At 43.4% G+C, this 26610-nt stretch overlaps 1 protein-coding gene across 6 annotated transcripts in view; it reads left to right on the top strand.

Annotated features, from left to right (window-relative positions):
- The window catches only part of HERC2 (HECT and RLD domain containing E3 ubiquitin protein ligase 2), a 228751-nt gene extending 204195 nt beyond the window's left edge, over window positions 1–24556 (top strand). For all 6 annotated transcript variants that reach the window (XM_074992048.1, XM_074992040.1, XM_074992033.1 and 3 more), the window contains 9 exons: window positions 4–201; window positions 7022–7105; window positions 15832–15973; window positions 17072–17266; window positions 17357–17469; window positions 18564–18754; window positions 21135–21240; window positions 21823–22035; window positions 22442–24556. In XM_074992048.1, coding sequence (XP_074848149.1) covers window positions 4–201; window positions 7022–7105; window positions 15832–15973; window positions 17072–17266; window positions 17357–17469; window positions 18564–18754; window positions 21135–21240; window positions 21823–22035; window positions 22442–22714 — 1515 coding nt within the window. In that variant the 3' untranslated portion in view covers window positions 22715–24556. The remainder of the gene's footprint in view (window positions 1–3; window positions 202–7021; window positions 7106–15831; window positions 15974–17071; window positions 17267–17356; window positions 17470–18563; window positions 18755–21134; window positions 21241–21822; window positions 22036–22441) is intronic.
- Window positions 24557–26610: the final 2054 nt, after the last annotated feature.

The raw sequence follows: 26610 nt of genomic DNA, 5'->3' as shown, positions 1-26610 counted from the left end.
TAGGTTCCTATGGAGTACAACCATCTTCAGGAAATACCAATAATTGCACTGAGAAACAGACTACTGTTACTGCATCACATCTCTGAATTATTTTGTCCTTGTATTCCCATGTTTGATCTTGAAGGACGCCTTGATGAAACTGGCCAGGGACCGTCTATTGGGTTTGATACTTTACGGGGAATTCTTGTATCACAGGGAAAGGTATTTATCAGGATTTATATTTGAATTTTCAAAGAAAATTTTACATTATTGTGACTGTTTGTAATAATATACATTCTTTAAACATTTTATGAAGGAAAATGGATTAGAGCTGTGTATCTTTGCTCAGGCATCAGTAATATAAATAGTACATCAGTTTTTTGTGTATATTATAATTTCACATCAAATTCTGTAGGGATTGTGTAGGCTGCTGGTATCAGTTTTAAAATTTGTCTTCTATTCTAGTTTAGTTTAATTCTCTTAGGACTTGTCTACACTAGCTCCCTACTTCGAAGGGAACATGGTAAGTGGGGCGTTGGGAGTTTATTAATGAAGTGCTGCGGTGCATATGCAGCACTTCATTAAGAAAATTCCCCCCATAGCAACTTCAAAGTGTTAAACTTCAAAGTGCCGGCTCATGTCTAGCCGCAGCTCACCCGCTGGTACTTCGAGGTGCCCGGGGTACTTTGAAGTCCCTTTGCTCCTCAAAATAAAGGGACTTCAGAGTTGCTCAGGCGCTTCGAAGTACCAGCAGGTGAGCCACGGCGAGATGCAAACCGGCACTTTGAAGTTTAACACTTTGAAGTTGCTGGGGTGGAGGGGGGGGGATTTGCTTAATGAAGTGCTGCATATGCACCGCAGCACTTCATTAATGAACTCCCAACACCCTACTTACCATCCTGCCTTTGAAGTAGACTTCTTGCAAGGGACCACATTTGTTTTTGAATTTCAGATGCAATGATTGGGTGCTCAGTTAATTAATACAGTAGAAGTGTGCCATGATAACTTTGTTTCATCCAGAGTAGGGTTAGAACATGAACTGTCTTGTGTGCTTTATCTGTGGAGTAAGATAGCAGTGGTGCTAGAATCTGCAGTGAATGTCTGTGTCCATGTGTCTGTGCTTTATGATGTCAGTGTGCCTTCTGAGAGAGCTGAACTGTAATATCAGAAGGCTCATGGCCTTGGATGGAGTTGGGGGAGAAGGTATGCTTAAGCAATGGGTGAGAGTCAATACTACGCCCAGTTACAAGGAAGCTGAACAGAAGGCTTCGGCTCTCAGGAAAGTGATGGTGTGTTAACTTACATGATGTACCTGGGCCCAGAGAGTCACAGGTGTTAACCCTTTCACTTGCCAGCTTTAAAGAAGGTTTGGGGTTCAGCGTACAAAAGCTTTCAGCTTGCTTAGTACCATGGAGGATGCACCATTAAGAATCCTTTTCGCCTTATATAAAGGTGCAAAAAGAAAAGCATTTAAAATGCAAATGGCTAAGATTTTGGTTTAACCTCCCTTGTTTCATTACTAAACAGGAGGGCTCTTTCTTCTAAAATCTCTCTCTAGCTAAAAAGTAAAGACGGAAAATTCAGCTTCCATTTCTGCTGTGGCTTTTCACTTGCAGCCTTATTTCTGGAAAAAACAACAGCACAACAGATGGTCTTATCAGCCACTTTGAGACTTGAGAAACTTGTACAAGTGTTGGCCAGTGTTTGGGCATTGTTTTAGCTGACCTTTCTGGTTACAGCGGTGTTGCAAAAGATACATTTCTGGCTGTCTAATGCAGGCTGTCATTAGACATAAGGGAAAAGAGAGAGCATTAAGAAGGAGAAGAAATAAACTGGAGAAGGAAAAGGACATGTATTGGGGAGGAAAAGGATGACAAAGCCTCTCATGCCAAGTGCTGTTCAGAATTCAGCTTGAGCTTCTGAAAGTGGCAGTGTCATTTGGCTTCTTCTGGTCTAACCTGGTCTGGTCAGGCACCCTTCAGGATCAGGGTGAGAGTGATGATGGGTGATGAAGCTCACTCCTTCTTCCCCATGACTCAGCTGTTAGTTTGGACAGTGTCTCAGGCTGCATCTACACTATAACATAAATTTGAATTTAAGGCAGTTAGTTCGCTATTACCACGTCACTGTCTTCACTGTAAATACCACTAGCTCTATTTAGGGAGCATAAATATTGAGATTACAATATTGTTGCTACCTGACGGGTATAGTGTCAAGCTTGAATTCAAAAGTTCAATTAAAGGCCAGTGTGGAAGTGCCATGTCTTTAAAATTGTATTTATTAGCCTCCAGAGGGTCCCATATATAATCCGCAATGCCCCTCAGTGCTTTGCTCTGGCCACTGCTCTCCAGGAGGGCAGGACTTGGGTAACAGGAAGACTGTGAATTTCAAATTGGGACCAGCAAGCCTGTGGCTGTGGGATCATGCCTGCAACAGAGCCTGAGAAGTGTCTGTCTTTCTGTGCTGTTAGTGCTGTGAGCACATCTACCCATTACAAATAATCCCAGCATGGAGTTCATAGTTCTCTCTAAACTTGTGAATTTTTTCTGTGCTGCCTGTTGCCAGCTGCTGCCCCACCGTACCACATAGCAACAAGGCTGTTGTGGAGGTCGTGCTTGCATAAGAGGCCGAGAAACTTCTTCTCAGTGGTTTACATTTGTGTGTGAACCCCTCTCCCTTCCCCACAGGGGCCACGCAGTCAGGGTCTTTTCTGCGGTCAGCCACATCACATAGGTAGTCATGTTGGTTTGGGAACTTGTGGGGTTACAAGGCACATGAGCCTGATTAAATGGAAGAGACTTGGGAGTCATCCAGGATCTGCATGTGGGAGGCACCACAGTTGCCTTACAATTCTAACCCCATCTCTCAAAAATCTTTTTCATATTTCTCCCACCTGTACCTAACAACCTTCCAGGTTCACTCCAGGCTACTTCCCTCTTCTTCAGCTCCTCTGTTTCCACTGATTTCCTCCAGGCCTTTGCACTGCTTCTGACAGGTGCAGGAAATACAGTTCTGTGCTACAATTTAAATGAATTACTCAAAGTTCTATATTAATATGCCTGCTAAGGAATATGCTTTTAAAAAGTCTAGGGTTTTTTTTTTGACAATCTGTATGGTTACAGAAGTACATGCTGACAGACACTTTGAAATAAATTATCAAAATATTTGAAACTGGCATGATAATGCATTATTTTGACAAAAAGATGTGGAATTTAGCAGAATTTTAATTTTTCACTGCAGAATTCTCTCAGGAGTAGTAGCTGGAAACCAGTCTGGCTTATCTGTGCATTAGTACTGGATTTATAAAAATGTGTTTATGCATTATAAAATGCTTGTATAATATTACATGTATTACTTTCACATATAATGTGAGATGCAGATGTTGTAAGTTAATATGTAAATGTTTGCTTGGCTTCTATAAAACTGTAAATTTAGTCAGGTGAAAAGCACTACAAAGTTTACCACAAGAGATGTCATCTCCTGCCCAATGAAGGAAGGCCCATAGGCACCAGATAAACTGTTGAGCAGTATAAGAGGAGAAAAGATTTAGTTGATTGCTCCTGCCACACCAAAGAAGAGATGTTCACAAGCACTTGTTACATCAGCATGAACTCTGGGAGGAAGGGAATAAAAAACTCTGTAAAGGAGAAATTATGCTGTTTGAAGTCTGAGACTCAAAGATTTCTAAGCATAAACAAGGGATTGCCAGCTGCTTAGCTGGTGTTAGCCTTTGGTGATGTGCAGAGCTTGCGTAGTACAGCAACTTATATTAAGGGTGGGCAATAATTTTTGATAGGTAGCCACTCCAACAGTTTACTAAATGGCTACTGGCTGCACTTTTCTGTGATATTAACAGAGGGAGGGCATGCATGGTCTGTGATGGCTGTTGCATGCAGAAAGAAGGTCGGGGTAGGGGAGTGGAGCTAGGAGAGGGATGTCGGGTTAGAGGGTGTTATGCCTTAAATGATCAGATAGGTGCTTTTTAGGGGGATAAAACAACTTGCCACATTTATTGACAATATAACATTATTCTGGCGTATGCAGCTATAGTACACTATTCCCACATCCACACACCCCAAACCACCCTGTTGGTATAGTTCCCAGTCTGTTGCTCACACCCGATCATGGGCAGGTAATTCATTGTGAGGAAATGAGGAGTGGGGGTTCTTCCTGTTCACACTGGTACTCCAAGCTTGAAAAGTTGAGACCCAGAGATTCATGCAACATACCCCATCTTTTATAGAACTTTTCTTCCATTCAGTTGTATGCGTTGTGCTTTGTCAGCTCTTAAATCAGTCAGAATCAGTTCAGGCAACATCTGTTTATCTTGACGTTGTTTTTTATCATCAGCGTGTTGGTGTCTTTTCTGTGTGGAGTTGTGGTATCTGTTTTGGTCAGGGGTGCTTGACCTTTAACTCCAAGGCCATCTGTCTGTCCTGCACCAGTCCCCCTTTTATCCAGGGCCCCCTGGATAGTGTTTTGGTGCTCTCAAGCCTTTAACTCCCACTTCAGCCATCTGGACACTATGGCTACATCTACACTATGAGATAAATTCAAATTCATTAATATTGATTTTGTAATTCTGGAATTCACAAGTTCGAATTTGACCATCCTCACTTCTCACATGCTCCTCATAAAATCTACTTACTGCTGCCACACTCAACTTGGCAAACATTGACTGCTGCAGTAGTGCATTGTGGGAAGCTATCCCACAGTTCCCTCATTCTGGGTATGCTTGCTGGTCTTTGACATTGTCTTTCCACATTGCATTTTCCTCATTCCCCTGCCGATCCCTGGAAATAAGACAGGGGCCCTCAAAGTTAGAAGAAAGAGGATAGGGAAGTCTTGGAAAAAAGATTTTTGACTTTACTGAAACTAATACAGGGACCCCGAAAAGCATGAAGAAAGAGAAGATAGGAAAGTTTTTCAGAAAAGAGAGTTGCTGATGGGGAGAGTCTTTGGCTTTCTGGTTCACTATAAAGCTTCTGTGCAATGACCGTGTTGTCAACTGGTCATCCACTGCTGTCCCATGTCCCACCATTGCATGTGATCCCTGAAAATAATGCAGAGGCCTGGACTGCGTTCTAAAGTTAGAAGAAAGAGGATAGAAAAGTCTAGGAAAAAAAGAATCTTTGGTTTTCTCCCTCATTGCATTTCTGTTGGGGAGAATCTTTGCCTTTCCGGTGTACTATAAGGCTTCTGTGCAATGACTGTGTTCTCAACTGGCCGTCCACTGAGTGTCCCACCTCCCGCCTTGCTGAAGTAGCTGTAGTATTCCCCCTCAAGTATATTAGCTGCTGGCGGACACTTCCCCCTCGGTGGCAGCAAGCCCTGTTATGGGCGTAAGGAGTGTTCAGCAAGGGGCCAGTTGAAGTGGTCCTGCTGGAGCCGGGGGAGACGTCCCCCTGGCAGCAGCAAGCCATGCTAGGGATATGGGGGAGGGTTCTGTGTCGGGGGGGCAGTTGAGGTGGTCCTCCATGAGTATGTTAGCCACTCGGGGAGAATTCCCCACAGTGGCAACAGGCCCCTGAATATCTTAACCGCTGGGAGAGGCGTACCCACAGCAGCAGCAAAACCCCCAGTATCTTAGCTGCCGTGGAAGACTTCCCCACAGCAGCAGCAAGCCCCTGAATAGGCAACCTTTAAATTTTCTCTTTTTAAACACTCACATTCCTTGCCTGTTAACTCTTTCACTCCCCCTGCTCCAGGACTAAATAATTGCTTGACATAGGCAGAGGGATATAATTGCCTTTGTAAGGAATATAATCTAATTCTGTACAAACATTTTGATAGTACAAACCTTTAATTGTTTATTATGTCCCCTTCACTCTACAGCCTATATTCTAGTTATTTCTGAGAGCAACAGAGTGATCATACTGAACCATGGGGATCCTTCTGATCTCTTGCTGCTTTGACATCAGATATAGACACTGTCTGCCTGATGCATCTCTGCCAACAGCCTGAAAGACCATTTCTTCCTGCTAGTCAGATAAGGGTGTCTGGCAGAGTTACAGTTCTCTAGTCATTAAATTGTGTTTGTGTATTCTCTGAGGTATACGTTACAGGATATTATAAAACTATTGTTTACAAGGGGGTTAGGTGAAGGAGAGGGTTGTGACCTGGGGCGAGGGGTTTCAGAAGATTTGGGTGCAGGAGAGTGTTGTGACCTGAAGTAAGGGTATGGGGGTAGGAGGTGGCAGATGTTGGTTGTGGCTGGGAGACACTTTCCCTAGGTGGATCCTGGCTGCTAGGGCCAGCATGAGTCTCTTTGCCTGGTGCACCTCTGGAGGGGAAGAGAGCAGCAGGTCTTCACATGCTGCATGTGCCTACAAGTACTGCCCCTGTAGTTCTACTTGGCCAGTTTCTGGCCAGTGGGAGCTACTTTGAGTGGCCACAGCAGACAGGAAGTCTGCCTCAGGGTTGTGCTTGGTCACAGCAGGCCAGATCCATATTTTGTCTATCCCTGCTATATGTCATTTGTGTGTGTTTACCTGTTTTAAGCTCGTGAATCTAGTTAGTTTATTATTGGATTGGCTACAAGGGTTTTCTTTGGTGAGAGATCGAGGATGCAGTTGGCCTGGGATAAGTGACTGGTCCTTTAGCAAAGGGAGTAACGTGAATATTGTTGTAATTCTTGGTGTAAGAGACCATCTGTCATAAAAGCAAACTTTCCTAGGTGGCAAAATAGACTTGAGTACCCATGGGCATGGTTTCTGACTCATGTTGAGGCTGTTTGTGCTTGAGTCCGTACTTCATACTTGGTTGGTGAAATCTAAGTATAGAACACCCATGCAGTTTAGCTTGACACCAAGTGTCTGTTTGCTTGTGCAATGTATTCCTTCCTTGTTACTGATAGAATCTTCCTGAAGGCAAGATGATAGGTTCTCTTGTTCTGTGGTAAATCTGTATTGTATACCCCCTGCCAGCCTCCACTGAGTGGAATTAAGCCTATATTTAAATCTGAAATGCCCCTACATTCAAAATTGTACTGTATTTTTGGCATTGCATTATTGTGTATAATTATTACATTTTTATTTTTTAGGAGGCAGCTTTCAGAAAAGTTGTGCAAGCCACTATGGTGAGAGATCGTCAGCATGGGCCAGTTGTAGAACTCAACAGAATACAGGTAACTAAAGCTTGACTGCAGGGTGTGGCTACTTCTGGTGTTTACAGTGCAAATGTGAATGAGATTACTTATGCTCATGAACTCTTATGAGGACTGCTTCTGTAAATGAGTGATCCCCTCATGGACTGCCTCCCACCAGATTGGATTCCACAACTTTCCTTTGGCAGTTACAGTGCTTTGTTTAATGAGAGAGTATGTCTGCACAGCATTGTACACTTGTGTTTATGCCTGGGCTCAAGTCTGACCCACCACCTTGCATCCGTACCAGTTCAATTAACCTAGAACTTAAACCTGGGGTCCAAACCCTATTGCTTTTCTGAATGCCCTAGGTATGTAAAATCCTTCTAATAAAGTGTTTAACTGGTAAACCAATTAAACGGAGTGACAAGTGGGGTGGGGAGACCACTCCAGCTGGCTGGGTTGGAGCACCCCCTCACCTGTGGTGGCTCAATGGGGCTGGAGCAGACCCACAACCTGTGGGGGGGCTGCTCCGGCCTCAACTAGTTAATCGTGACCAGTGAGCCATTAACATTTCTAGTGCGCATGTGGTCCCAGTAGTCTTCCAGATATATCCCAGAACTTGCTGGGGGACTTCCTTAGTGCAACAGACTGCACCACAGACTGTCAGCACAGAGAGAACTGTCTTGCAAATACAAGCCAGTCTCCCTTTGCAAACAACCGTAGCTCAGATCAGCATTAACCCTGTCTGATGAGCTTGGTCTGTGAGCACGCCATGGGAGAACAGGCGGGGTTTTCAGTGGAGATTGAGCAGAAGAAGCTTTTTGCAAAAAGGACTCCTCCTTGGTCAAAGTGGACAGCCAGATTTTTGTGCATGCTGCCTACGTGCCCCTGCACATGCAGCCTTAAGAGGCTCCCAGCAAAGGGACTAAGCAGCTGCCCTACAGGGAGAGGGAGTGGCAGAGCTCTCAGTTCTGCACAGCTGCAGAAAGATAAGTCCAACACCCTAGCTGCCTCTGCTCACTACATGACTGCTTTTTGGTCTCTCTCTCTCTCTCTCTCTCTCTCTCTGGCCTCCCATCCTTCCGAAGGCTGTGAATTCAGTGTTGGCTATGCAGTATGCACCATCAGGGTGGCATGTGGAACCTGCCCTAAAGCCTTCCCACAGCATCAGTGTCTCAGGCTCCTCCTCGCTGCTCTACAGAGCTTGCCTTCCAGCTGCCAGGGTGTTGGGGATCATCCCTCCCCGCCCATATTAAGCCGGGGTTCTCTGTTCCTTCCCGTATCTGCAGGTGTTCTGATCATAATTCCCTCTCTGTTCCTTGCTCCCAGGCTTCCTAACCTTCCCTGTGTCTGCTTGTCCAGAGGTATCCAGGCAATATGCACTGTGTGAGCAGTGAGTGGGAGCCAGCCCCCAAATTTCCCCTCCTGGGGATCTGTTATACTTACCTCCCCAGATGAGGCACAAATGAGAGATCCTCAGAGGAGCTGCAGCAGGCTGCACCCCAAGCCCTGGTGCTGTTCTTCAGTACTCTGTAGCACCTTGCCTGAGGTGTCATGGTACTGAGAGAGCCACCAGAGGAGCTAATTGTATAGTGTATGTACCTTGGTGTTCCTTATGGCACCTGATTCCCATCCACTGCACCATCACAGGAGTTCTCCCATGGTGCAAAGGTTTATAGCGCTAGAGTGTTGACGCTGGGGAAGATGCTGTTGCCACAGCCCTAGCCTTTGAGCCTGGGTCAGATAATCCCTTAACCTAGGGTTAAAATGTGTGGGTAGATGTACAAGTCCCACCAACATTAGGTTTTCCCAGAATGTCAGGGAGACCAAGGAGACCATACAAACTTGGTTGAATATGCTGGAGTTGGCTGCTTATTTGTCTATTGCTCTGTGTAGAGTGGCATATCAGGTTCATGATGTGCAGCATGGATCCTTGTGAGGAACAGAGCTGCATTGATTTCTGTGGCTGATTAGCAATTATGTAGCAATGCCAACTGATCAAATCATCTGAAAGCCTGCCTCGCTCTTAAGAGGTAAGGAAGAATGGTGGGAAGGAGTAGAAGGAACTGAACACATTAGAGAGAGGAAGTGGGTGACTGTGAAGTTATTCAGAGATAGGGATTTCTAAAGTGAAGGGATGATATCTTGACTTAAACCCTTGTATTCCGAATGGAGCATAGGTCATCTACAAGTCTCTTCCACTTCACTCTGTCTTGGGACAAAACTTCTAGCTGACTCCAGGAGTACCCACGCTGTTCTTCAGGCTCAGTAGTTTCAAATCCTATGAAAGCTGCCAGAGGCCTGTGCCTTGTAGTGACCCACACTGTGCTTGCCTTAAGTGCTTGTCTGAGGCCTGCAAAATTTGTAAGGAGTTTAAACTGCAAACAAAGTTGGGGGAGAGAGTCGTGCCTGAAAATCATCCTGATGGAGGTGGCTTCATGACCAGCACCGGCGTCAGACCTGGCACCTGCAATGTGGAGCACACCGCACAGACCTCAGCCCCATTCCAGTCCCTAGGCCAAGAGGGTATCCGATACTCTAACCCAGTTGTTGACATCTTGCAGTCAGATGCTCCCACTAAAGTGGCCCTCCCCATTAACAAGGTGGTGGCCAAACTAAGTCCCTTTGGCAAACCTCAGCATCTATCCCATTGACAGACAAGAGGGCCAAGCATTGGTGTTTTGTGTCCTGCTTCCAGGGTCTCTAGCTGTCTAGGCAGTGGATCAAAAGGAGAGACAGGGTCTACTAGGTGCAACCCATAAAAATAGGGCTGCCAAGAAAATGTACTTATTTGGCAGGAAGGCCTGCGTGTCAGGAGGCCTACACTTTTGCATACTGAACCATCAGGTTCTGCTGCCCCACTATGCCTATAACACCTGGGCCTTCATGGATAAGTTCACCGAGCTACTCGCCAGAGACTCTTGGCACGAGTTTAGAGCCCTCACGGAGGAAGTTAGGGCAATCTCTGTGGCTACACTCCACCCTGCCCTCGATGCAGCTGATGCGACTGCCTGTGCCATGGCAGTGGGGTTGGTTATGCACCTCAGCTTCTGGTTGCAGGAGTGCAGGGTGCCCCCTGAACTACAGAACGCTATACAGGACCTCCCCTTTGAGGGTCCCTCCTTATTCTCTGAGCAGACAGACCAATGTCTGCCTGGCCTCAGAGGTAGCTATGCTACCCTAAAGTCTTTGAGTATTTATACCCCAGCTACATAGCAGCTCTCCTTCTCAAGCAGAAGTGCCCTGAGGTCCTCCCAGCAAGGCGCATGCCCCGATTTCAGTCACAGGAAAAGCAATGGGAGGAATGGCAGGCACCACCCTTGGCCGACGCAGGACCGGAGTCAGGATCAGCCCAGTAAATCCTTGTGACCTTGCCAAGGGTTTTGAGGGTACGCCTGAGAACAGCCTACCAGCCTCATCCCTCCCTTTTTAGGACTGTCTGTTCCCTTTCTGTGACGCCTGGGAATTTATTACCGTAAACCGTTGGGTCCTACAAACAGTGGGAAGTGGGTATGTTATCCCCTTCAGTTCTTCCTCCCATTCCCCTGCCCTGTCCCTCTTCAGGGACCTCTCTCGCAAGCTTCTCCTGTGGGAGGAGGTTCTTCAGCTCCTCATCCTGGGGGCAGTAGAGGAGGCTCCCCCAGTGGTATCAGTCATTAGCTTTTATTCCTGGTATTTCCAGGGTCCCAAGGCCAAGGGTAGGTTCCATCCCATCCTGGATCTTCAAGACCTCAAGGCCTTAATCATCAAGAAGAGACTCTGGCATCTATCATTCCTTCCCTGTCCCCTGGAGACTGGTATGCTGCCCTTGATGTATAAGACGTGTACTTTCATATCTCTTGTGATTCTCCATCATTGGTTCCTCCGCTCTCTGGTGGGCAGGGACCACTATCAGTTTACGGCCCTCCCCTTTGGGCTTTCCATGGGTGTTCCCACCCCTGCGTCTTTGAAGTACTCAGCAGTCATCACTGCCACCCTCAGGAAGTAAAGTGTCTGGGTGTTCCCATACCTGCATGAGTGGCTACTGCAAGGATGCTCTGCCAATCGGGTATGGACCCACATTGTCCTAGTACAGGAACTCTTTCAGGAGCTGAGTCTGCTTGTGAAAGTGCCTGAATCAACTCTGGCGCCTACCCCAGTAATAGAGTTTGTGGGTGCCATTCTGGACTCAACAGCAGCCAGAATCTCCCTTCCCAATCTTACTTCCTGGTAATCAGGTCGGCAGTCCAGGACATGCAGACGTTCCTGATAATCACAACCAGGGCCTGTATGCACCTTTTGGGCGTAATGGCTGTGTGCTCTTATGGAATGCAGTATACCAGTTTCCACCTGAGCCCATTGCGGACGTGGCTGGCAGGGACTCACAAACCATCCTTTCATGCGTGGGACAGAGCGATAATGGTTTCCCTTGATGTCCTTTGCTCCGTGGACTGATGGAACTGGGAGGAGGAGGTCTGTGCTGGAGTCCCATTGTCCAGGCCATTACCAGCCCTCTGGCTCATGACAAATGCGTCAGGCTCCTGGCTGGGGAGCCCATCTCAGACATGTGGACACAGGATATGTGGTTGAGGGATGATCTCTCCCTGTGCGTTAATGTCAAGGGGCTGTGAGCAGTCCCTCTCACCTGTGCAGCCTTCCTCCCCCAACTCAGGAGCAAATTGGTCCCCATCCTGTCTGACAATGTGTCGGAGGTTTCGTACATCAACAGGCTTGCCTCACCTGCCTATGGATGCCGTTCACCTGTGGAATCTGTGCATTGGGGCGGTTATCCACCTGACTGCCTCCTTTCTCACGGAAAACTGAGCAGGTGTTTCTCCAGCCGTGAGTGGACCCTCAGGGGAGATGTAATCCTGAACATTTTTCCCAAGTGGGGGTTTCTCTGTCTGGACCTGTTTGCCACATGCCAGAACAGGAAGTGCTCGGGGTTCTGTTCCCTAAGGGGTCTGGGCAGGGGCTCTCTGGAGGATGCATTGCTAAAGCCTGGCTCAAGGGTCTGTTGTGCATATTCCCACCGTTCCAACTGATGCACCAGCTGTTCCTGTGGGTTTGGGAATTCAGGGTGTCCCTAATCCTCATTGTGCCCACTTGGCCCATGCAGCTCTGGTTCTCTGCTGTCCTGAGCCTGTCGTGCAACAGGCCGGTTCCGCTTCCACTAGTCCCCTGACCTGATCATGTAGGACTTTGGCAGACGTCGCCATTCGGACCTGCGGTACCTGCACGTGATAGTGTGGAAGTTCCATGGCTCACGGTGGTACTTCAGCGCTGGATGTGTGTGCAGGAGCTGTTGCTGGGGAGTGGGAAACCTTCCACTAGGGCTACTTATCTGGCTAAGTGGAAGTGGTTTATATCTTTTCTACCCAGAGAGAGGTGTCCCTATGAATGCCCCGGTTCCCCCGGTCCTGGACTACCTTCTGTATCTTGGGCTTCAGGACTTATCTTCCTCAATTTCAGTCCACCCAGCTTGTGGCTGTCTCTGCTTTCCACCCCTGTGCTGGGGAAAGACGCTCTTTGTGGATGCAGTGGTAAACAGGTTTTTGAAGGGCCTGGACAGGCTTTATCCATGTTTGGCAGCCTCTCCCCCAGCGTGATCTTAACTATGTCCTGTCCAAACTTATGGGATCCCCATTTGTACCCCGTGGCAATGTGTTCATTACTGCACCTGTGTTACGAGGTATCCTTGCTTGTGGCCATCACATCTGCCAGGCACATAGCTCAACTGAGCGTTCTCACTTCAGACCCCCGCTACACAATTTTCTTTAAGGACAAGGTCAGGTTATGCCCCCTGCCTTCTTGCATAGCGTGGTGTCAAACTTCCATGTGTCTCAGGAGATTTTCCTGCCAGTCTTTTACCCCAAGCCCGATGCGCTGCGTGAAGAACACATGCTGCACGCTCTGGATATTAGGAGGGCCTTAGCCTTCTACCTGCAGTGAACAAAGCCCTTCCGCAAGTTGCCCCATCTCTTCATTGCCATTGGGGTGCGGCTGAAGGGTCAGCCAGTTTCCATGCAAAGATCTCATCCTGGATCACGGCATGCGGTAGGGAATGCCACGGGCTGGCCGAGGCCCTAGCTCTTCCCTTCACGGCCCACTCTGAGTGCAGGACTCCTCAGCAACTGTTGTGTCTCAGGTCCCAAACCTGGACATCTGCAAGGCCACCACATGGTCTTCTGTCCACACCTTTGCCAATCACTGCGCATTGACACACAAGGCCAGGGAGGATGGTGCCCTGGGTAGGGCTGTCCTCCACTCTGTGGAAGGTTAGAACTTCGATCCTGCCTCATGGGGTTTCTGCTTTGGAGTCACCTATATGGACTGGACATGAGCAAGTACTCAAAGAAAGAATGATTACTTACCCTTGTAGCTGTTGTTCTTCGAGATGTGTTGCTTATGTCCATTCCAGATCCTGCCTGCCTCCCCTTCCTCGAAGTAGTCTGGTAAGAAGGAACCAAGGGGTTGGAGGGCCAGCAGGGGGTATATAGTGACCGATATACTGGCACAACTCCAGGGGGCTCCCCTCCTGTCCCAACAGATAGTGCTAAGGGGAAAATTTCTGACAGTGCCTGCACAGTGCGCGCACACCTTCATTGAATGGACATGAGCAACACATCCCAAGGAACAACAGTTACGAGTTAAGTAACTGTTCTTTCCTTTGTTGTTTGTGATCCTTGCAGTGGAGTAGAATTCAGTTTACATCAGAGTTTCCAGTCAAAAATATAAAACAGAATTTCAGGATGCAGAGTTATGCACTTCCTTTTTAGTAGGTTTAGACACTTTGCAGCTGGTTCAAAGCAAGGAAATAAAACAACCAAAACACAAAGTTTTGGTGACCGAAACTTGTGGGGTGGACTTACAGCTACTGAAATGTCTCATGCTTGACAGTTAGAAAGGAACATGAGTGGACCATCCAGTGAAAATCCAAGGAGTTAGATAAGAGGAAGAGAAAATGATGTCTGTATTTCCCAGACATTATCACGAGTTTATCTTGATTTTGCTTTCATGACTGCCTAATGCTTAGGATTACATTTTTTAACGTCAACGATGGGAGGGAAAGAATCCTCTCATAATAACCACTTCCTTCAATGTGACCACATGTGATACTGGAGAAGGGACAAGAGTTTTATATCCTGTTCCCGTATTATTCTTCAGGGCATTTTAAAATACGCTTCAGTCATGAAACCAAAATCAAGATGAACTCATGTGACAACATAGGGGTATATGAACAGGCCTTTTCCACAAATATTTCTGCAGTATTAAATAGTAAATTACTGTTTCATTTAAACTGACTAGAACTCAAACTTACATTGTTCTCTTGCATTTTGACCTTTCCTGTTATGGTACATAGTATAGACAGTTGGAAATCTAACTTTTTATGGAATTAGATCAGCCAAATTAATTGTTTTAATAATTGTAACGATTTGACACTTTTGTTAATGAACTGTAATATATTCTGTGTTGTCTACACTCCATGGCCTGCTTTCTCATCACATCAGGAAGTTATCTATAAATATATAAAGGCTTTTTACTAGTCTGTCTCTTCTGACCTAATGCTATATTTATAGAGTGCTGTAGCTTTGAATTTTTTACGATAAGTAAGTTTCCGTTTTAGATATTCCCACCTTCTTAGCAGAGTTGGAAGTGGGCCATGTCCACATTGATGGAATTAACATCATTAACACTGTTGTAACACTCTGTGGCTATGGCTACAGTAGAAGCATCTGTCGACAGACATTTTTGTCAAAAGAGGTTTTCTAACAAAATGTGTGTGGACAGCGCGGCCATACGCTAAAGTGGATCAAAAGAGCGATCCACTCTATTACCAGGGTGGCCAGACTGCCCAGCCGCTCTCTTGACAAAACAGCCAACCAGAAGCACAGCAGACAGGCTACACAATGTGCTGGATGCTCTGTCTGTCAACAGAAGGCCCCCCAGAGCATCCACACAGCAATTTTGTTGACTGCATCTGTTGATAAAGGCTCTCTTCCTCATCTGAGAGAGGCAGAAGGTTGTTGGTATAAATGAAGAGTTTTGACGACACTGTCCACAAAATGCATTTTGAGTGAAGACGTGTGGTAAGTTTTGTCAAAAGAATTTGCTGGTGTAGCCATAGCCTGTATGTATACATATTTCCTCGTCATCCAATTCTTTCACTTCATGCATCTGACGAAGTGAGCTGCTCCCTGTTTTTTCAAGGTACGGATGCAATCCTGTACTATTAATGTCCTTAAACTTCTTATTAGTAGAAGCAGGAATTGAACCACTTGATACATTTGCCCTGTTCTGTTCACTCCCTGTGGAGCGCCTGATGCTGGCCACTATTGGAAGACTGGGTGCTGGGCAAGCTGAAGTGTTGATTTAACCAATATGGTAATTAGATTAATTTCGTTTCTCTTCCTGTCCCTTCCCCCTCCTCTGCAGTTTCTTATTTTTGCTTTGGCTGAGGGATCAGAATGGCTGAGGTGGGGAAATGTCTTGGTAAGAGGTGAAAAATAAAAATTAAAATTGACTCTATCCACTTGTACTTGGTAAAGGGTGGAGCAATTGGAAGAGAATGTTGGAAGGGAGATGTCATCTGTTAAAAATCCTGGATCATTTGAAATTGAACTTTGGATCATCAGCGTGTATATCAGATTTAGCCTGTGTAAATTCCTTGGCATAGCATAGTCTTGTGAGACTACAGTGCCATGTATGTCAACAGTACTCAGTATGCATTCTTATGGGCTGGTGTGATGCACTGTGGTACTGAAATGCACTTGTTCACTTGCTAGGTAAAGCGTTCTCGAAGCAAAGGTGGATTGGCTGGTCCTGATGGTACAAAGTCAGTGTTTGGTCAGATGTGTGCTAAAATGAGTTCTTTCAGTCCAGACAGTCTTCTCCTACCTCATCGTGTCTGGAAAGTGAAGTTTGTTGGTAAGAATTACTTTTTTCTCAACCTTGCTGCCACCATAAACTATTTATTTATTTATTTATTTATTTAAAATTCCTTTGAGGTGGGCATGGTATTACAGCAGAGCCTGGGAAAAAGGGAAGATACTTAAAATGCTCAGCTGCTCAAAGGCCATTTTCCAAGAAACTCGGGCCCCACATTTAGGTTTTGTCAACTCTAGCATCAGTACAGATGTTTCCATCTTTGTAATCTTAAAATTCCAAAGACAGTGAATTTTAAAAATCAGATATTTCCAAAAATGCAGTTTTCTAACCCAAAGGTAAGAATGTAAGTCTGAAATTGAACCTGGCTGGTTAATTTTCACTAAACTCACAATTTGCATTTCACTTGGCTTAAATGCTGAATAATAAACTAGATTAGAACGTTGCTAATAAACTTCCAGTTTATAGCTATACCGACATTTGTGGAAATGTATCAAAGTGAAAGACTAATGTTTTAAAATATTCACTAGGAACCTTATGTTCACTGAATCTTTTATTTGTCCTGGCATTCTCCTGCTTCCTTATTTTGCTCCTGTTTCGGGGTGAAGTGTGATGTCCAGGTGCAACAGGGTGGAGCTCTGCAATGGGCATGTAGTATAGCCCTACCCAGCTATGTAAAAAAAAAAAAAAAAAAAAAAAGAGTGGTGACACAGTAACCATATATTAAATCCTTAAGAGTGAATACGGTTTAACGAGGAATTTAGAAGTATCATAACGTGTAATAGGAATAATTGAAATTGCACTTTTATTCAAGGTGATTTGATGAAACAGGGTAATTAGTTTCATTTTTTTGTTTTCTTCTTAAGAAGCAACTTTGCAGTCCATGAATGTTTGAAAATATATAGCTGTTGATGGTAACACTTAAACAAGGTTGTAAAATAATCAAGTATGGGAAGGAGGAAACTCTTACAGAACCAAAATTTAAAAGGCATTAAATTATTTTATCAACTGTTATGTCAGTTAGGTTTTTAAATACTATTTATCCATAGCAAAAGAGATATCTTAGTTTAATTCAAGACTGCCTTTGGAAATGTTTTTGTAATTATCCGCACATGTAAACCAACTTCTTGTTTTCACAAGGCGAGTCCGTGGATGACTGTGGCGGAGGTTACAGTGAATCAATAGCAGAAATGTGTGAAGAGCTCCAGAATGGGCTTACTCCTCTCCTCATTGTGACCCCGAACGGAAGAGATGAATCAGGAGCAAATAGAGATTGCTTCCTGTTAAATCCTGCTGCCAAGTCTCTCTTACATATGAACATGTTTCGTTTCCTTGGTAAAATTTTAGCAGCATTGAAATAACTTTAGAAATCTTTGCCCATGTGAAGTGTGTAGAATTTAAAAAAAATATTTTTTACGTGTCCAGGTGTGCTGCTGGGCATTGCTATCAGAACTGGAAGCCCTCTAAGCCTCAATTTGGCTGAACCAGTGTGGAAGCAGCTGGCAGGGATGAACCTAACAATTGCTGACCTCAGTGAGGTAAGTACGGCATTCTCGATCATACAGCTAGGGACACGTATGCTCTGTAGGGACTGTTCCAGCATAGCTATGGTGCTATAGCTATCCCAACAAATACCTGCAGCACGGTGGACGCTGTCAGAAAGGATTTCTCCTGTACTACAGTTACAACTTTGACAGAACCATTCTTCTGGCTATGTTTACTCCAGGAGTTAGGTTGTCAGTATCCATATTGGTCAGGGATATGGATTTTTTTAACCATTCCTGAGTTACGTAGTTGCATACCCTTAATTTTAAGTGTGAACCGGGTCTAATTTACAGAAAGTGAGAGAGAATCTGTCAGCATCTGTGGATTGTTGTTGCATTTCTGATTACACTGTCCCAAAGCTGAAGAGGTTAAAGCTCTGTTTGGTCCTGATCATTAGAAATGTAAATAAACTGAACTCTTCTGAAGAGTTAAACTAATTGTTTGAATTACAGAACACAAGGAAATCTGCCTTAACTCATCGAAAAGGGAAATGTGAAATGGGTTGCCTAAAGGGGACTTTCTGGTAAAGAAGGATCAGAATTGTACACACAATTCTGAATTGTTTGGGATGAACTTAATGCATCTTAATTAGGGTCTTGCTCTTGGAACTATTATACTTTTTCTTACCTGTGCCAGGTTGTTTGACACTTGCTGTTCTGCGAGTACACTTAATGAATTGATCCATATTCTTGTCAAGCAGGGCTCTTGTGAAGTATTGCAGTATTCTTTTGAGAACAAGGGAACAGTCCACATGGAGCACCTGTAAATCTACTCTGAGTAGTGTGATCTGGTGTCTTGGCAGATACTTTTTCCTTTGCCTTTTCATCAGGGAGTGTGGGTGGGGAGTTGAGGGACAACTGGATGACATACCACAGAAGTAAATGAAGTTTCTTTCAAAATACCATGCTACTTCGTAACTTCAAAAGCCGGTTGAATGACTGTCTTCATGTCAATTATTCTGTGTAGTTGGAGTGACTAGCCCCACTTCTTTTATTGTGAAAAATATTTCTGTGCTGTGTGAAAAGCACACAGAGTTAACGAATGTGTAACTTCAGTTTTAGATTATGAATTTGTTCTCCTTTGAAAGGTTGATAAAGATTTTATTCCTGGGCTTATGTACATTCGAGACAACGAAGCTACTTCTGAAGAATTTGAAGCCATGAGCCTTCCCTTCACAGTGCCAAATGCAAGTGGTCAGGACATTCAACTGAGTTCCAAATATACCCATATTACACTGGAAAATAGAGCTGAATATGTGAGACTGGCAATAAACTACAGGTTTGTTTAATAACTTCACTAGTTTGGATTTAAAGAAACGGAGGGTACTACAGAAGTGGGCTTTACAGTGGTTGTCAGTGTATGTCATCCCCAGCCTGGCCGGCTTTAGTATGTTTTACTTGGGCTTATCATTCAAGTCCTCTCAGAAGTTACAGTTAATGCAGAATGTCATTAGTTCACCTTTCAAGCAAGGCAAGACTACAAGAGCCTGCTACTTCTGGACTCCAGTCTTTCATTCAGTTTCTTGTTTAGCTTTAAATGCAAAATTGAAAGAGCAAGTTTTGCATCTGGCAATAGACTTGAGACTTTGATGGTTTTAGAAAGTAATTTTAACGTGTTTTCTGAGGAACAACCTACCCTAAATTCTCAGTTACTAAGGGACAACCTACATTCATTCCTGCATATGCTTTCTTTGGTCTTTAGAATTTCATGAGTGATGTACCTACATATTAAGATGCTAATATCTAAATTGTATAATTGCTTATTAGTTTTTATTTGGATTATTGCTAATTATTTACTATGTGGTATTACTTTTAAATTTACCAGTGTACTTTCAGATATTTTTAAGCACTGTATCCAGATGTACTTGCAATTTTTAACCAATGTCTTATATAATTTTAACGTTAGCTTTAATAACTTTTTTTAATCTCCTCACTGTTCCATCCTTGCTGAATGCCATCTGACCTGCACACTGTGAGACTGTTTTATTCCAGTTAGGCTAAGGTCAAGATCAGAGTGTGGGTAGGAGAGGTGACTTTGTGGCCTTGGATTTTGGGAATGCTCAAATTTACAGTTCTTACCTATGGCCACTAAAATGGCTTTTCTGATAGACAGTTTGCCAGGAATGCCTTATTCCTCTATGATGCCCCACTTTGGTAGCAACAGCCCTGACTGTTATTTTGTGCTCCACCCTCATCTCTGTGCTTGTTTGTTTCTCTGTACGGTTAGATTTCAACTCTTTGGGGCAGAGATGATCGTTTCATTATTTATGCACTAGCAAATTTACCCGGGATAACTTGGGTCCTTAACTCAATTAAGGTTTTGGGGCTGTTTGTATTTTTCAAAAATAGTTTTATAAAGTTAATTTTTATTCTGGATTTCTTATAAAGGCATTAACATTTTTCTGTTGAATTTTCTAGTAACTTTTAAAAATGGGAATTCCATCAAGTATATTTTTTTCTTCATCCCTATAAACTCTTATCATTTGCTCTGTTTTAGCTATTGTCACTTTGGTTTCCAATAACACTGTCTTCTAGTTTTCAAACCTTAAACATTGATTTAGCTTCGCCAAACAGAGCACTAGTCCAAATTTCTCCACTTTACCTCTTTTTATTGGTACGGTTTGTGAGAAGCAGTCCCTATTGAAGGTTTGCCTGGTTTTTCTGACTCATCTTGCTTCAGTTTCTTTCAGCTTTCGCTCAGTTACGTCAGTTTTGAAAACTGTACTTGAGCTGGTGATTCTGTCTCTTTTCTGTTTGGTTTTATGAGAAGCAATCTCATTCCAGGAACTTCCTGTTTTCCTGGCACAGCCAAACTCTTACATTACTTTAGGGTATGATAAGAAGCTGTATACCAAATTTGGAGGAGTTTTTGGTCATGTAAACTCTAAAATATATGGTAGATTTTTGCAGAAATTAGGTCCATCTTGGTGGAGATTGTGTGGGATTTTGCACATAAAATAATCACTCCTAAAGATGGAGCATTAGCAACTAGTTTTTAGTACATTGTAATCCCTTAATATAGGATAACTTGAGTAGCTTTGATTTTAGTTAATTTGACAGTTACGTCCAGATTCACCAAATTGTGAACCTCCTGAGCTGAACAAGAGTGTAGAGGAAAAATTTTTAACAAGAATGGACAAAGCTTAACTAAGCTTTTTTAATATGAAGACAGCTTTAATCTGAATGACCTTCTCACATACTTTTTCATACTTCATATGCCACTAAAACGGATTCCAAAAATGGAAAAATTCTGTCCTACCTAGAAAATTTCAATCTTGTTTTAAAAAGGAAGGCCAAAATTTCTGTACCCTGATTGTTTAGTTAGGCTCCTGAATCCATACATAGACACACAAGCGATCTTACCTTCAGCAGCACTGAGCAGCCAGAATTCCGTAGTCAATGGAGCTGAAGGTACAGGTCACTTCTGAAAATGAAGCTACTTTTAATTAAATAGCCATTATTGCATTTATGAGCCTAACTGGGCATCCCATGATATGAAAATGTTGTCCCAAATCCTTATTGATTAGCACAAATGAGGCAGCAAATTGGCATAACTAAAATGATTTTTGAACAGTAGTTTTAATTTACAATGTAAGTTGCTCAAAGGATAACAACAAGTGTTGGCTGAAATTTACTTCCACTGACATGCCTTTCTGCAGGCTTCATGAATTTGATGATCAAGTTGCAGCAGTTCGGGAAGGGATGGCCCGGGTTGTTCCTGTTCCTCTGCTTTCACTCTTCACAGGATATGAACTGGAAACAATGGTATGAATCTTCTCATTCACTACTTCTGTTGGATTGATGATGTAAAATTAGGTCATTGACTTAAGTATTAATGATCCAACATAAGTAGTCTCATTACATTAGATTGCATGCAATTTGTAAGTGGAGAGAAGTAGAAAATACTTTTGTAGTTGTCTTATTATACTTCCACTATAATTACTTTTTCATGCAGTTGGGTAAGTGTGATGTAATAGATTGTGTGTAGCTAAGAACAAAACGCCGCTGAGATTTGACATTTGACTTGGAAAGAGATCAAAATCTTTGTTTCTTCAGATGTCAAATGGGGATACTACTTCTCAGAGCTATCGAGAGCTAATTTAATTTTGCACAGCACTTCATAGATGCAAAGTTTTAAGTTTAGTGCTGCAGTAACATAAAAGGAGGCTAGTCATTGCCCCTAATCTAAGCCTCACTGGCTGAAATAATTAATGGACCATAATTAGTAGACATTTATAATTTTCGTTTTGTCATTGATAAGCCGATTAAACATTATGATGGAAAGAAGAGAGCAAATGGCTTTTGGCTGATTTTTTAATCAGTTGTTTTTTGTGTTTTATTTTCCAGGTATGTGGAAGCCCGGATATTCCACTTCACCTTCTGAAGTCTGTAGCAACATATAAGGGAATTGAACCTACTGCCTCCTTGATACAGTGGTTCTGGGAGGTGATGGAATCCTTTTCCAATACAGAACGATCTCTCTTCCTACGTTTTGTGTGGGGCAGGACAAGGCTTCCTAGAACTATTGCAGACTTCAGAGGCAGGGACTTTGTTATTCAGGTAGGGTCAACAGAGCTTCAGGTTGGTTAAGAAGGGATGTTGGCTCACAAAATAATGTACCAATTTCACTAAGCTGTTTTAATACCAAGATCAATTTAATTGATAGAGCAGTACAGGATGCAAAATGCATAACTAAGCAACAAGTTTTCATTTAAATACTTTCCTTGATACAATTCAACTTGTTCCTTTAGTACATACTGTTCATTTCAAAGAATCTCATATTGTGTGGAAGAATTTTTTGATGTAGTATGAAAATGTTTTTGTATTTGGTGGCTTTTATTTTTAAAAATAGCCAACATCATAGTAAATAAGTGATTTTTTTTTAAATATTAAATGTCTTGTATTTTAGTGTGCTATCCTGTGTTGAGCCATAAAACTAAATGTCTTGTGCCTTGTTTTCTGACAGGTTTTGGATAAATACAATCCTCCAGACCACTTCCTTCCTGAGTCATATACATGCTTCTTTCTCTTGAAGCTGCCCCGGTATTCTTGTAAGCAGGTACTGGAAGAAAAACTGAAATATGCCATTCATTTCTGCAAGTCCATAGACACTGATGACTATGCCCGGATAGCACTGACAGGAGAGCCAGCTGCTGATGACAGTAGTGATGATTCTGACAATGAAGATGCAGATTCTTTTGCTTCAGACTCTACACAGGATTACTTAACCGGACATTGAGGCAAATAACATGAGACAAATAAGTCACAAGCACTGAGACATGAAATGCCACGAGTGGCGTTTGAGCAAAATAGTATAGAATATGTATAACCAGAGGAATGCTAATCTTCTGAACATGGGGAAGGTGTGTGTTTTTTTGACTCAAAATAGAAATAATGGAGTGTAACTTAAGGCATTTGCTTAGCATAAATGGCACAGTATATGGGCATTTAACATTTATTTTTAAGAGGTGAGAGAGTGTCCCCCATAAGACTGCACTACATTTAGAAGCTTTGTGTTTACTAAAGTGTTGTAAATGTTTATATACATAAGGTAGTGCAGCATCCAGAAAAAGCAGTGAAACCTTTAAATTGTGGGTGCAATAGATTTTTTTCATAATAAGTGTGTGTGTTCTGTGTAACTTCTTGATTGTATATTGGAAATACTGTGCAACAACTGAATAGTATTATAAATATTTCAGTTAACTTTACTAGAAGTTTGTTTATTAAAAAATCTTTTGAACATTAAATTATCAGTATTCCTTAAAGTACATCTGTAGGCAATTAAATGAAAAAAGGCCATTAGGTTCATGTCCTTCCCCCATTTGTATATTTTAGCTTATGCATTATGTATCTCAAATCGATACCTTCCTGTGAACAGCATCATAATATTGTATATAATTAATTTGTGCCATGTATATGCAAAATTATTATTTCCCCTCTAAATAAAACTTCTGCCACAAAGGCTTTATTATGACTGTTTATGGTAATTTGTGGAAGAGTACTATAAAACGGTTCAAATCTTTAAAGCTATGTCTGTGCTAAGCTCTTTTTCTGCAGCCCAGTATTTCCCACAGTTCTGCTACACATGGGCTCCTCTCCTCCAGATGTGAGCCAAACGTGCATTACCCTGATCACGTCCTGTTCTTCCACTTAATCCGTTTCCAGCAGTAGTCGGTGGTGGTTGACTTAGCTCCCATCCCTCTCTTTTTTTTTTTCCCCCCCACTTCATTGTTCTGGGTATTTTTCAAGCAGTTTGAACATTTTACTTCATGTTTTCTTGCCACATCCTTGTGCAGTGTCTGAACGATGCAGTGGTCACAACCACTCAATGCCTGGGTGTTATGCCCTCCCCACCATGCTTTATGAAAATAGACTTATGAATGTTTGCACAACACAAAGACACTTTAGGCCAAATGCATCCTGTAATATATTTTAAAAGTTACAGTCTACTGAATGTGCATATTCCATTTGTGTGCATGTTTCATTCTTGTATCTGAAATTGGAAATATGAAGTGTGGATCTGTTTATAATTCTAGATGTGCTAATGAGGGCCAGTATGATATACAGGAAACGTAATGGTTTTCAATATGATTTATAAGTTGGTTTATTTTTCCTGTAAGTCCAAACTGTGGTTCTTCCCACAAAGACGTGTGGCCAGGCCACCTGTTGCTGGAATCCATTTTAAGTCTGGTATGTTTCCACTCAAAGAGAGAAAAGTTTGAACTGAACAAAAAGAATTGCTGCCTTGGGCAAAAGGAATATAAAGGTGGGAAACCAAATAACAGAGCAGCTGCCAGACGTCAGAAAATTATCTCTCCCCCCCACCTCCCCAAAGACTCCAGATGGAAACATCTAAGACTGAACGGGGGAAGGATTGGGCCCAAGCTAGGAGGCTGCCTAGCTTTGTGAAAGAGATTATTAGAACAACTGTTAGGGTAAAAATTTGCACATAACAAGTTTCTTAGTGGATTAGGACTAGCTGGCATGGTTTTAGTTTTGTTTAGTAACTTATTTTAATCTGCCTGTTTTCACTTACAATCACTTAAATCCTACTTTTTATACTTAATAAAAACACTTTTGTTTATTATGAAGCCCAGTGTAAGTAATTTTTACCTGGGGGAGCAAACACTGCATATATCTCTTCCATTGATAAAGGGTGAACTTCTGAACTTTCTCTGTGTACTTTTATGCAGAGTAAAATGGATGTTGGGGGGTTTTGGTCCTCTGTTGGGGATGTATTCTCGGTGCTGTCAGTATCCTTATAGCTGATCCTTCTCAGAGCTGAGCTGGTTTGGGGTCTATTGCTCTACTCAGCTGCTGTTACTCCAACTCTGCTTTGGCTAGAGGAGACCAGAGCTTTTGCCCCAGCAGGACATGGTTGTGGGGAGCTCCAGAGGGCAGGTGGATAGGCTCAGTGGCATGACCAGCACACCTGGCAACAGTCTCAATGGGATGCTGTTATTGAACCCAGTCCCAGGTATTTGAGCAGACCAGTGGTCACAACCACCCACAGCACAAGTTTCTCCTCACTGGGCTCTTCTGCCCCATCTCACAAAGTAGATCAACTGCACAAGCATCAGACAAAGTCCAGAAGCTGCTCTGTATGCAAAGCAGCTTTCTCATGCTTAGAAGAAGGCAAGTCACGCACAGCCAGCTTCACAACTCCACCATAGAGATACCAACCAAGATACTGATCAGAAGAGACAGAGGCTATAAGGACAAAGAAGACTTTATTCAGCCTGCCCAAGGGCATAAGTGATAGGATAAAAGAGGACCACAAAAGTAAAACACCTGTTGAAATACTGGTCCCCACCACAAGGTCTAAACTGGCTCATAGGTTCCCTGGGGAGAGATGCCAGGCTCCTAAATTGCTCCTTCCCTTCTGCCCCCATCTGAATCAGACCCTGTCCCATCTCTTGAGGAATGAGATGTGAGAGAGACACACACAAAGTGATGGGGAGCTCTCTGAAGGGATTTGGCTGTGTGTAAAGCAAGTGATGAGAACACATTTTGGCCATACCCAGGAAACTATACTTGTGAAGAGTGCCAAAAAGAAAAGCCCAGAAAATACAAAAATATCTAGAATGCCCATGTCCTTTGCGTCAGCTGCTACTGCCTGTACCTAGAAAGGAGAGCTCATGGACTTGGAATCTGTGCAGGGCACAGGTAAAACAGCAAAACTTCTCCCACCTGCCCTTGCAGAAGTTGGAAATAGGTGCAAAAAGTTTGAGGCTATTTGGTCTCTCATTGGTCCTAAGGAACTTTACAAAGATTCTTGTGGTGATCATCTCTGCCTCAGGTCGCACAGGATTCACCTATACGCTTCCTGGACAACACTCCCTCTGCTTTGAGCTAGTAGGTGTTCCATACCACCACAGTGTGAAGTCCATGCTTCCTGGAAGCCCATATTTTGTGATAAATACTATAAAAAGTTCTTTAATCCTATCAACTAGGATAACCCACTTGGGAGTAGACATAGGCACCTGCATGGCAAAGAGCTAACCATTACTCAACCAGTTCCAGAAGATCCAGGATATCTGCTTTCCTGTGGAAGTTCACTAGACTCACAATTTGGTGCCTTCAGCTATTGGACCTGCTAGGATTACGCATAGGTATCACCCCACTGCTAAAATCCTACATCGGGGTCTATAGGTCTTCCTTCTGAAAGTATAGGGCCTCTCCCGGGGACACATGAAAAATCAGGCAATGATCTCAAGGCAAGTACCTTACTCTGCTCTCCAGTGTGACGGACAGTCTCTGGAAACATCTGCAAGGGGCTGCCCTATGCCTTTCAGTTTCCCTGTTTGTCTCAATGGATGCCAGCCTGCTAAGTTGGGGTGACTCAGAATGGCGCAGGGTACTAAGAATGCTGAGAAGCACAGTACAAATCTCCTGGAGCTCAGAGCCATCATACTGGCTCACTGGAGGTTCCAGAACAACCCATGGGGCAGTTATGTCCTGGGCCGGAGAGACAGTACAACCGCAACTGCATATGTAAAGTATGAAGGAGGAAAAGGGGACATAGCTGTTTATGCAGAAGCAATGGCAATAATAGGATGTGCAGAATAGATTGTCCCTTTTCTAAAGGTGTTACAGAAAAGGAGCTGAATCAGAAAAGAGGCTTTGTTAGCAGTT

Source organism: Carettochelys insculpta, chromosome 1 (genome assembly GCF_033958435.1).
Source record: "Carettochelys insculpta isolate YL-2023 chromosome 1, ASM3395843v1, whole genome shotgun sequence".
NCBI lineage: Eukaryota > Metazoa > Chordata > Testudines > Carettochelyidae > Carettochelys > Carettochelys insculpta.
This window is presented reverse-complemented; position numbering and strand designations above follow the sequence as displayed.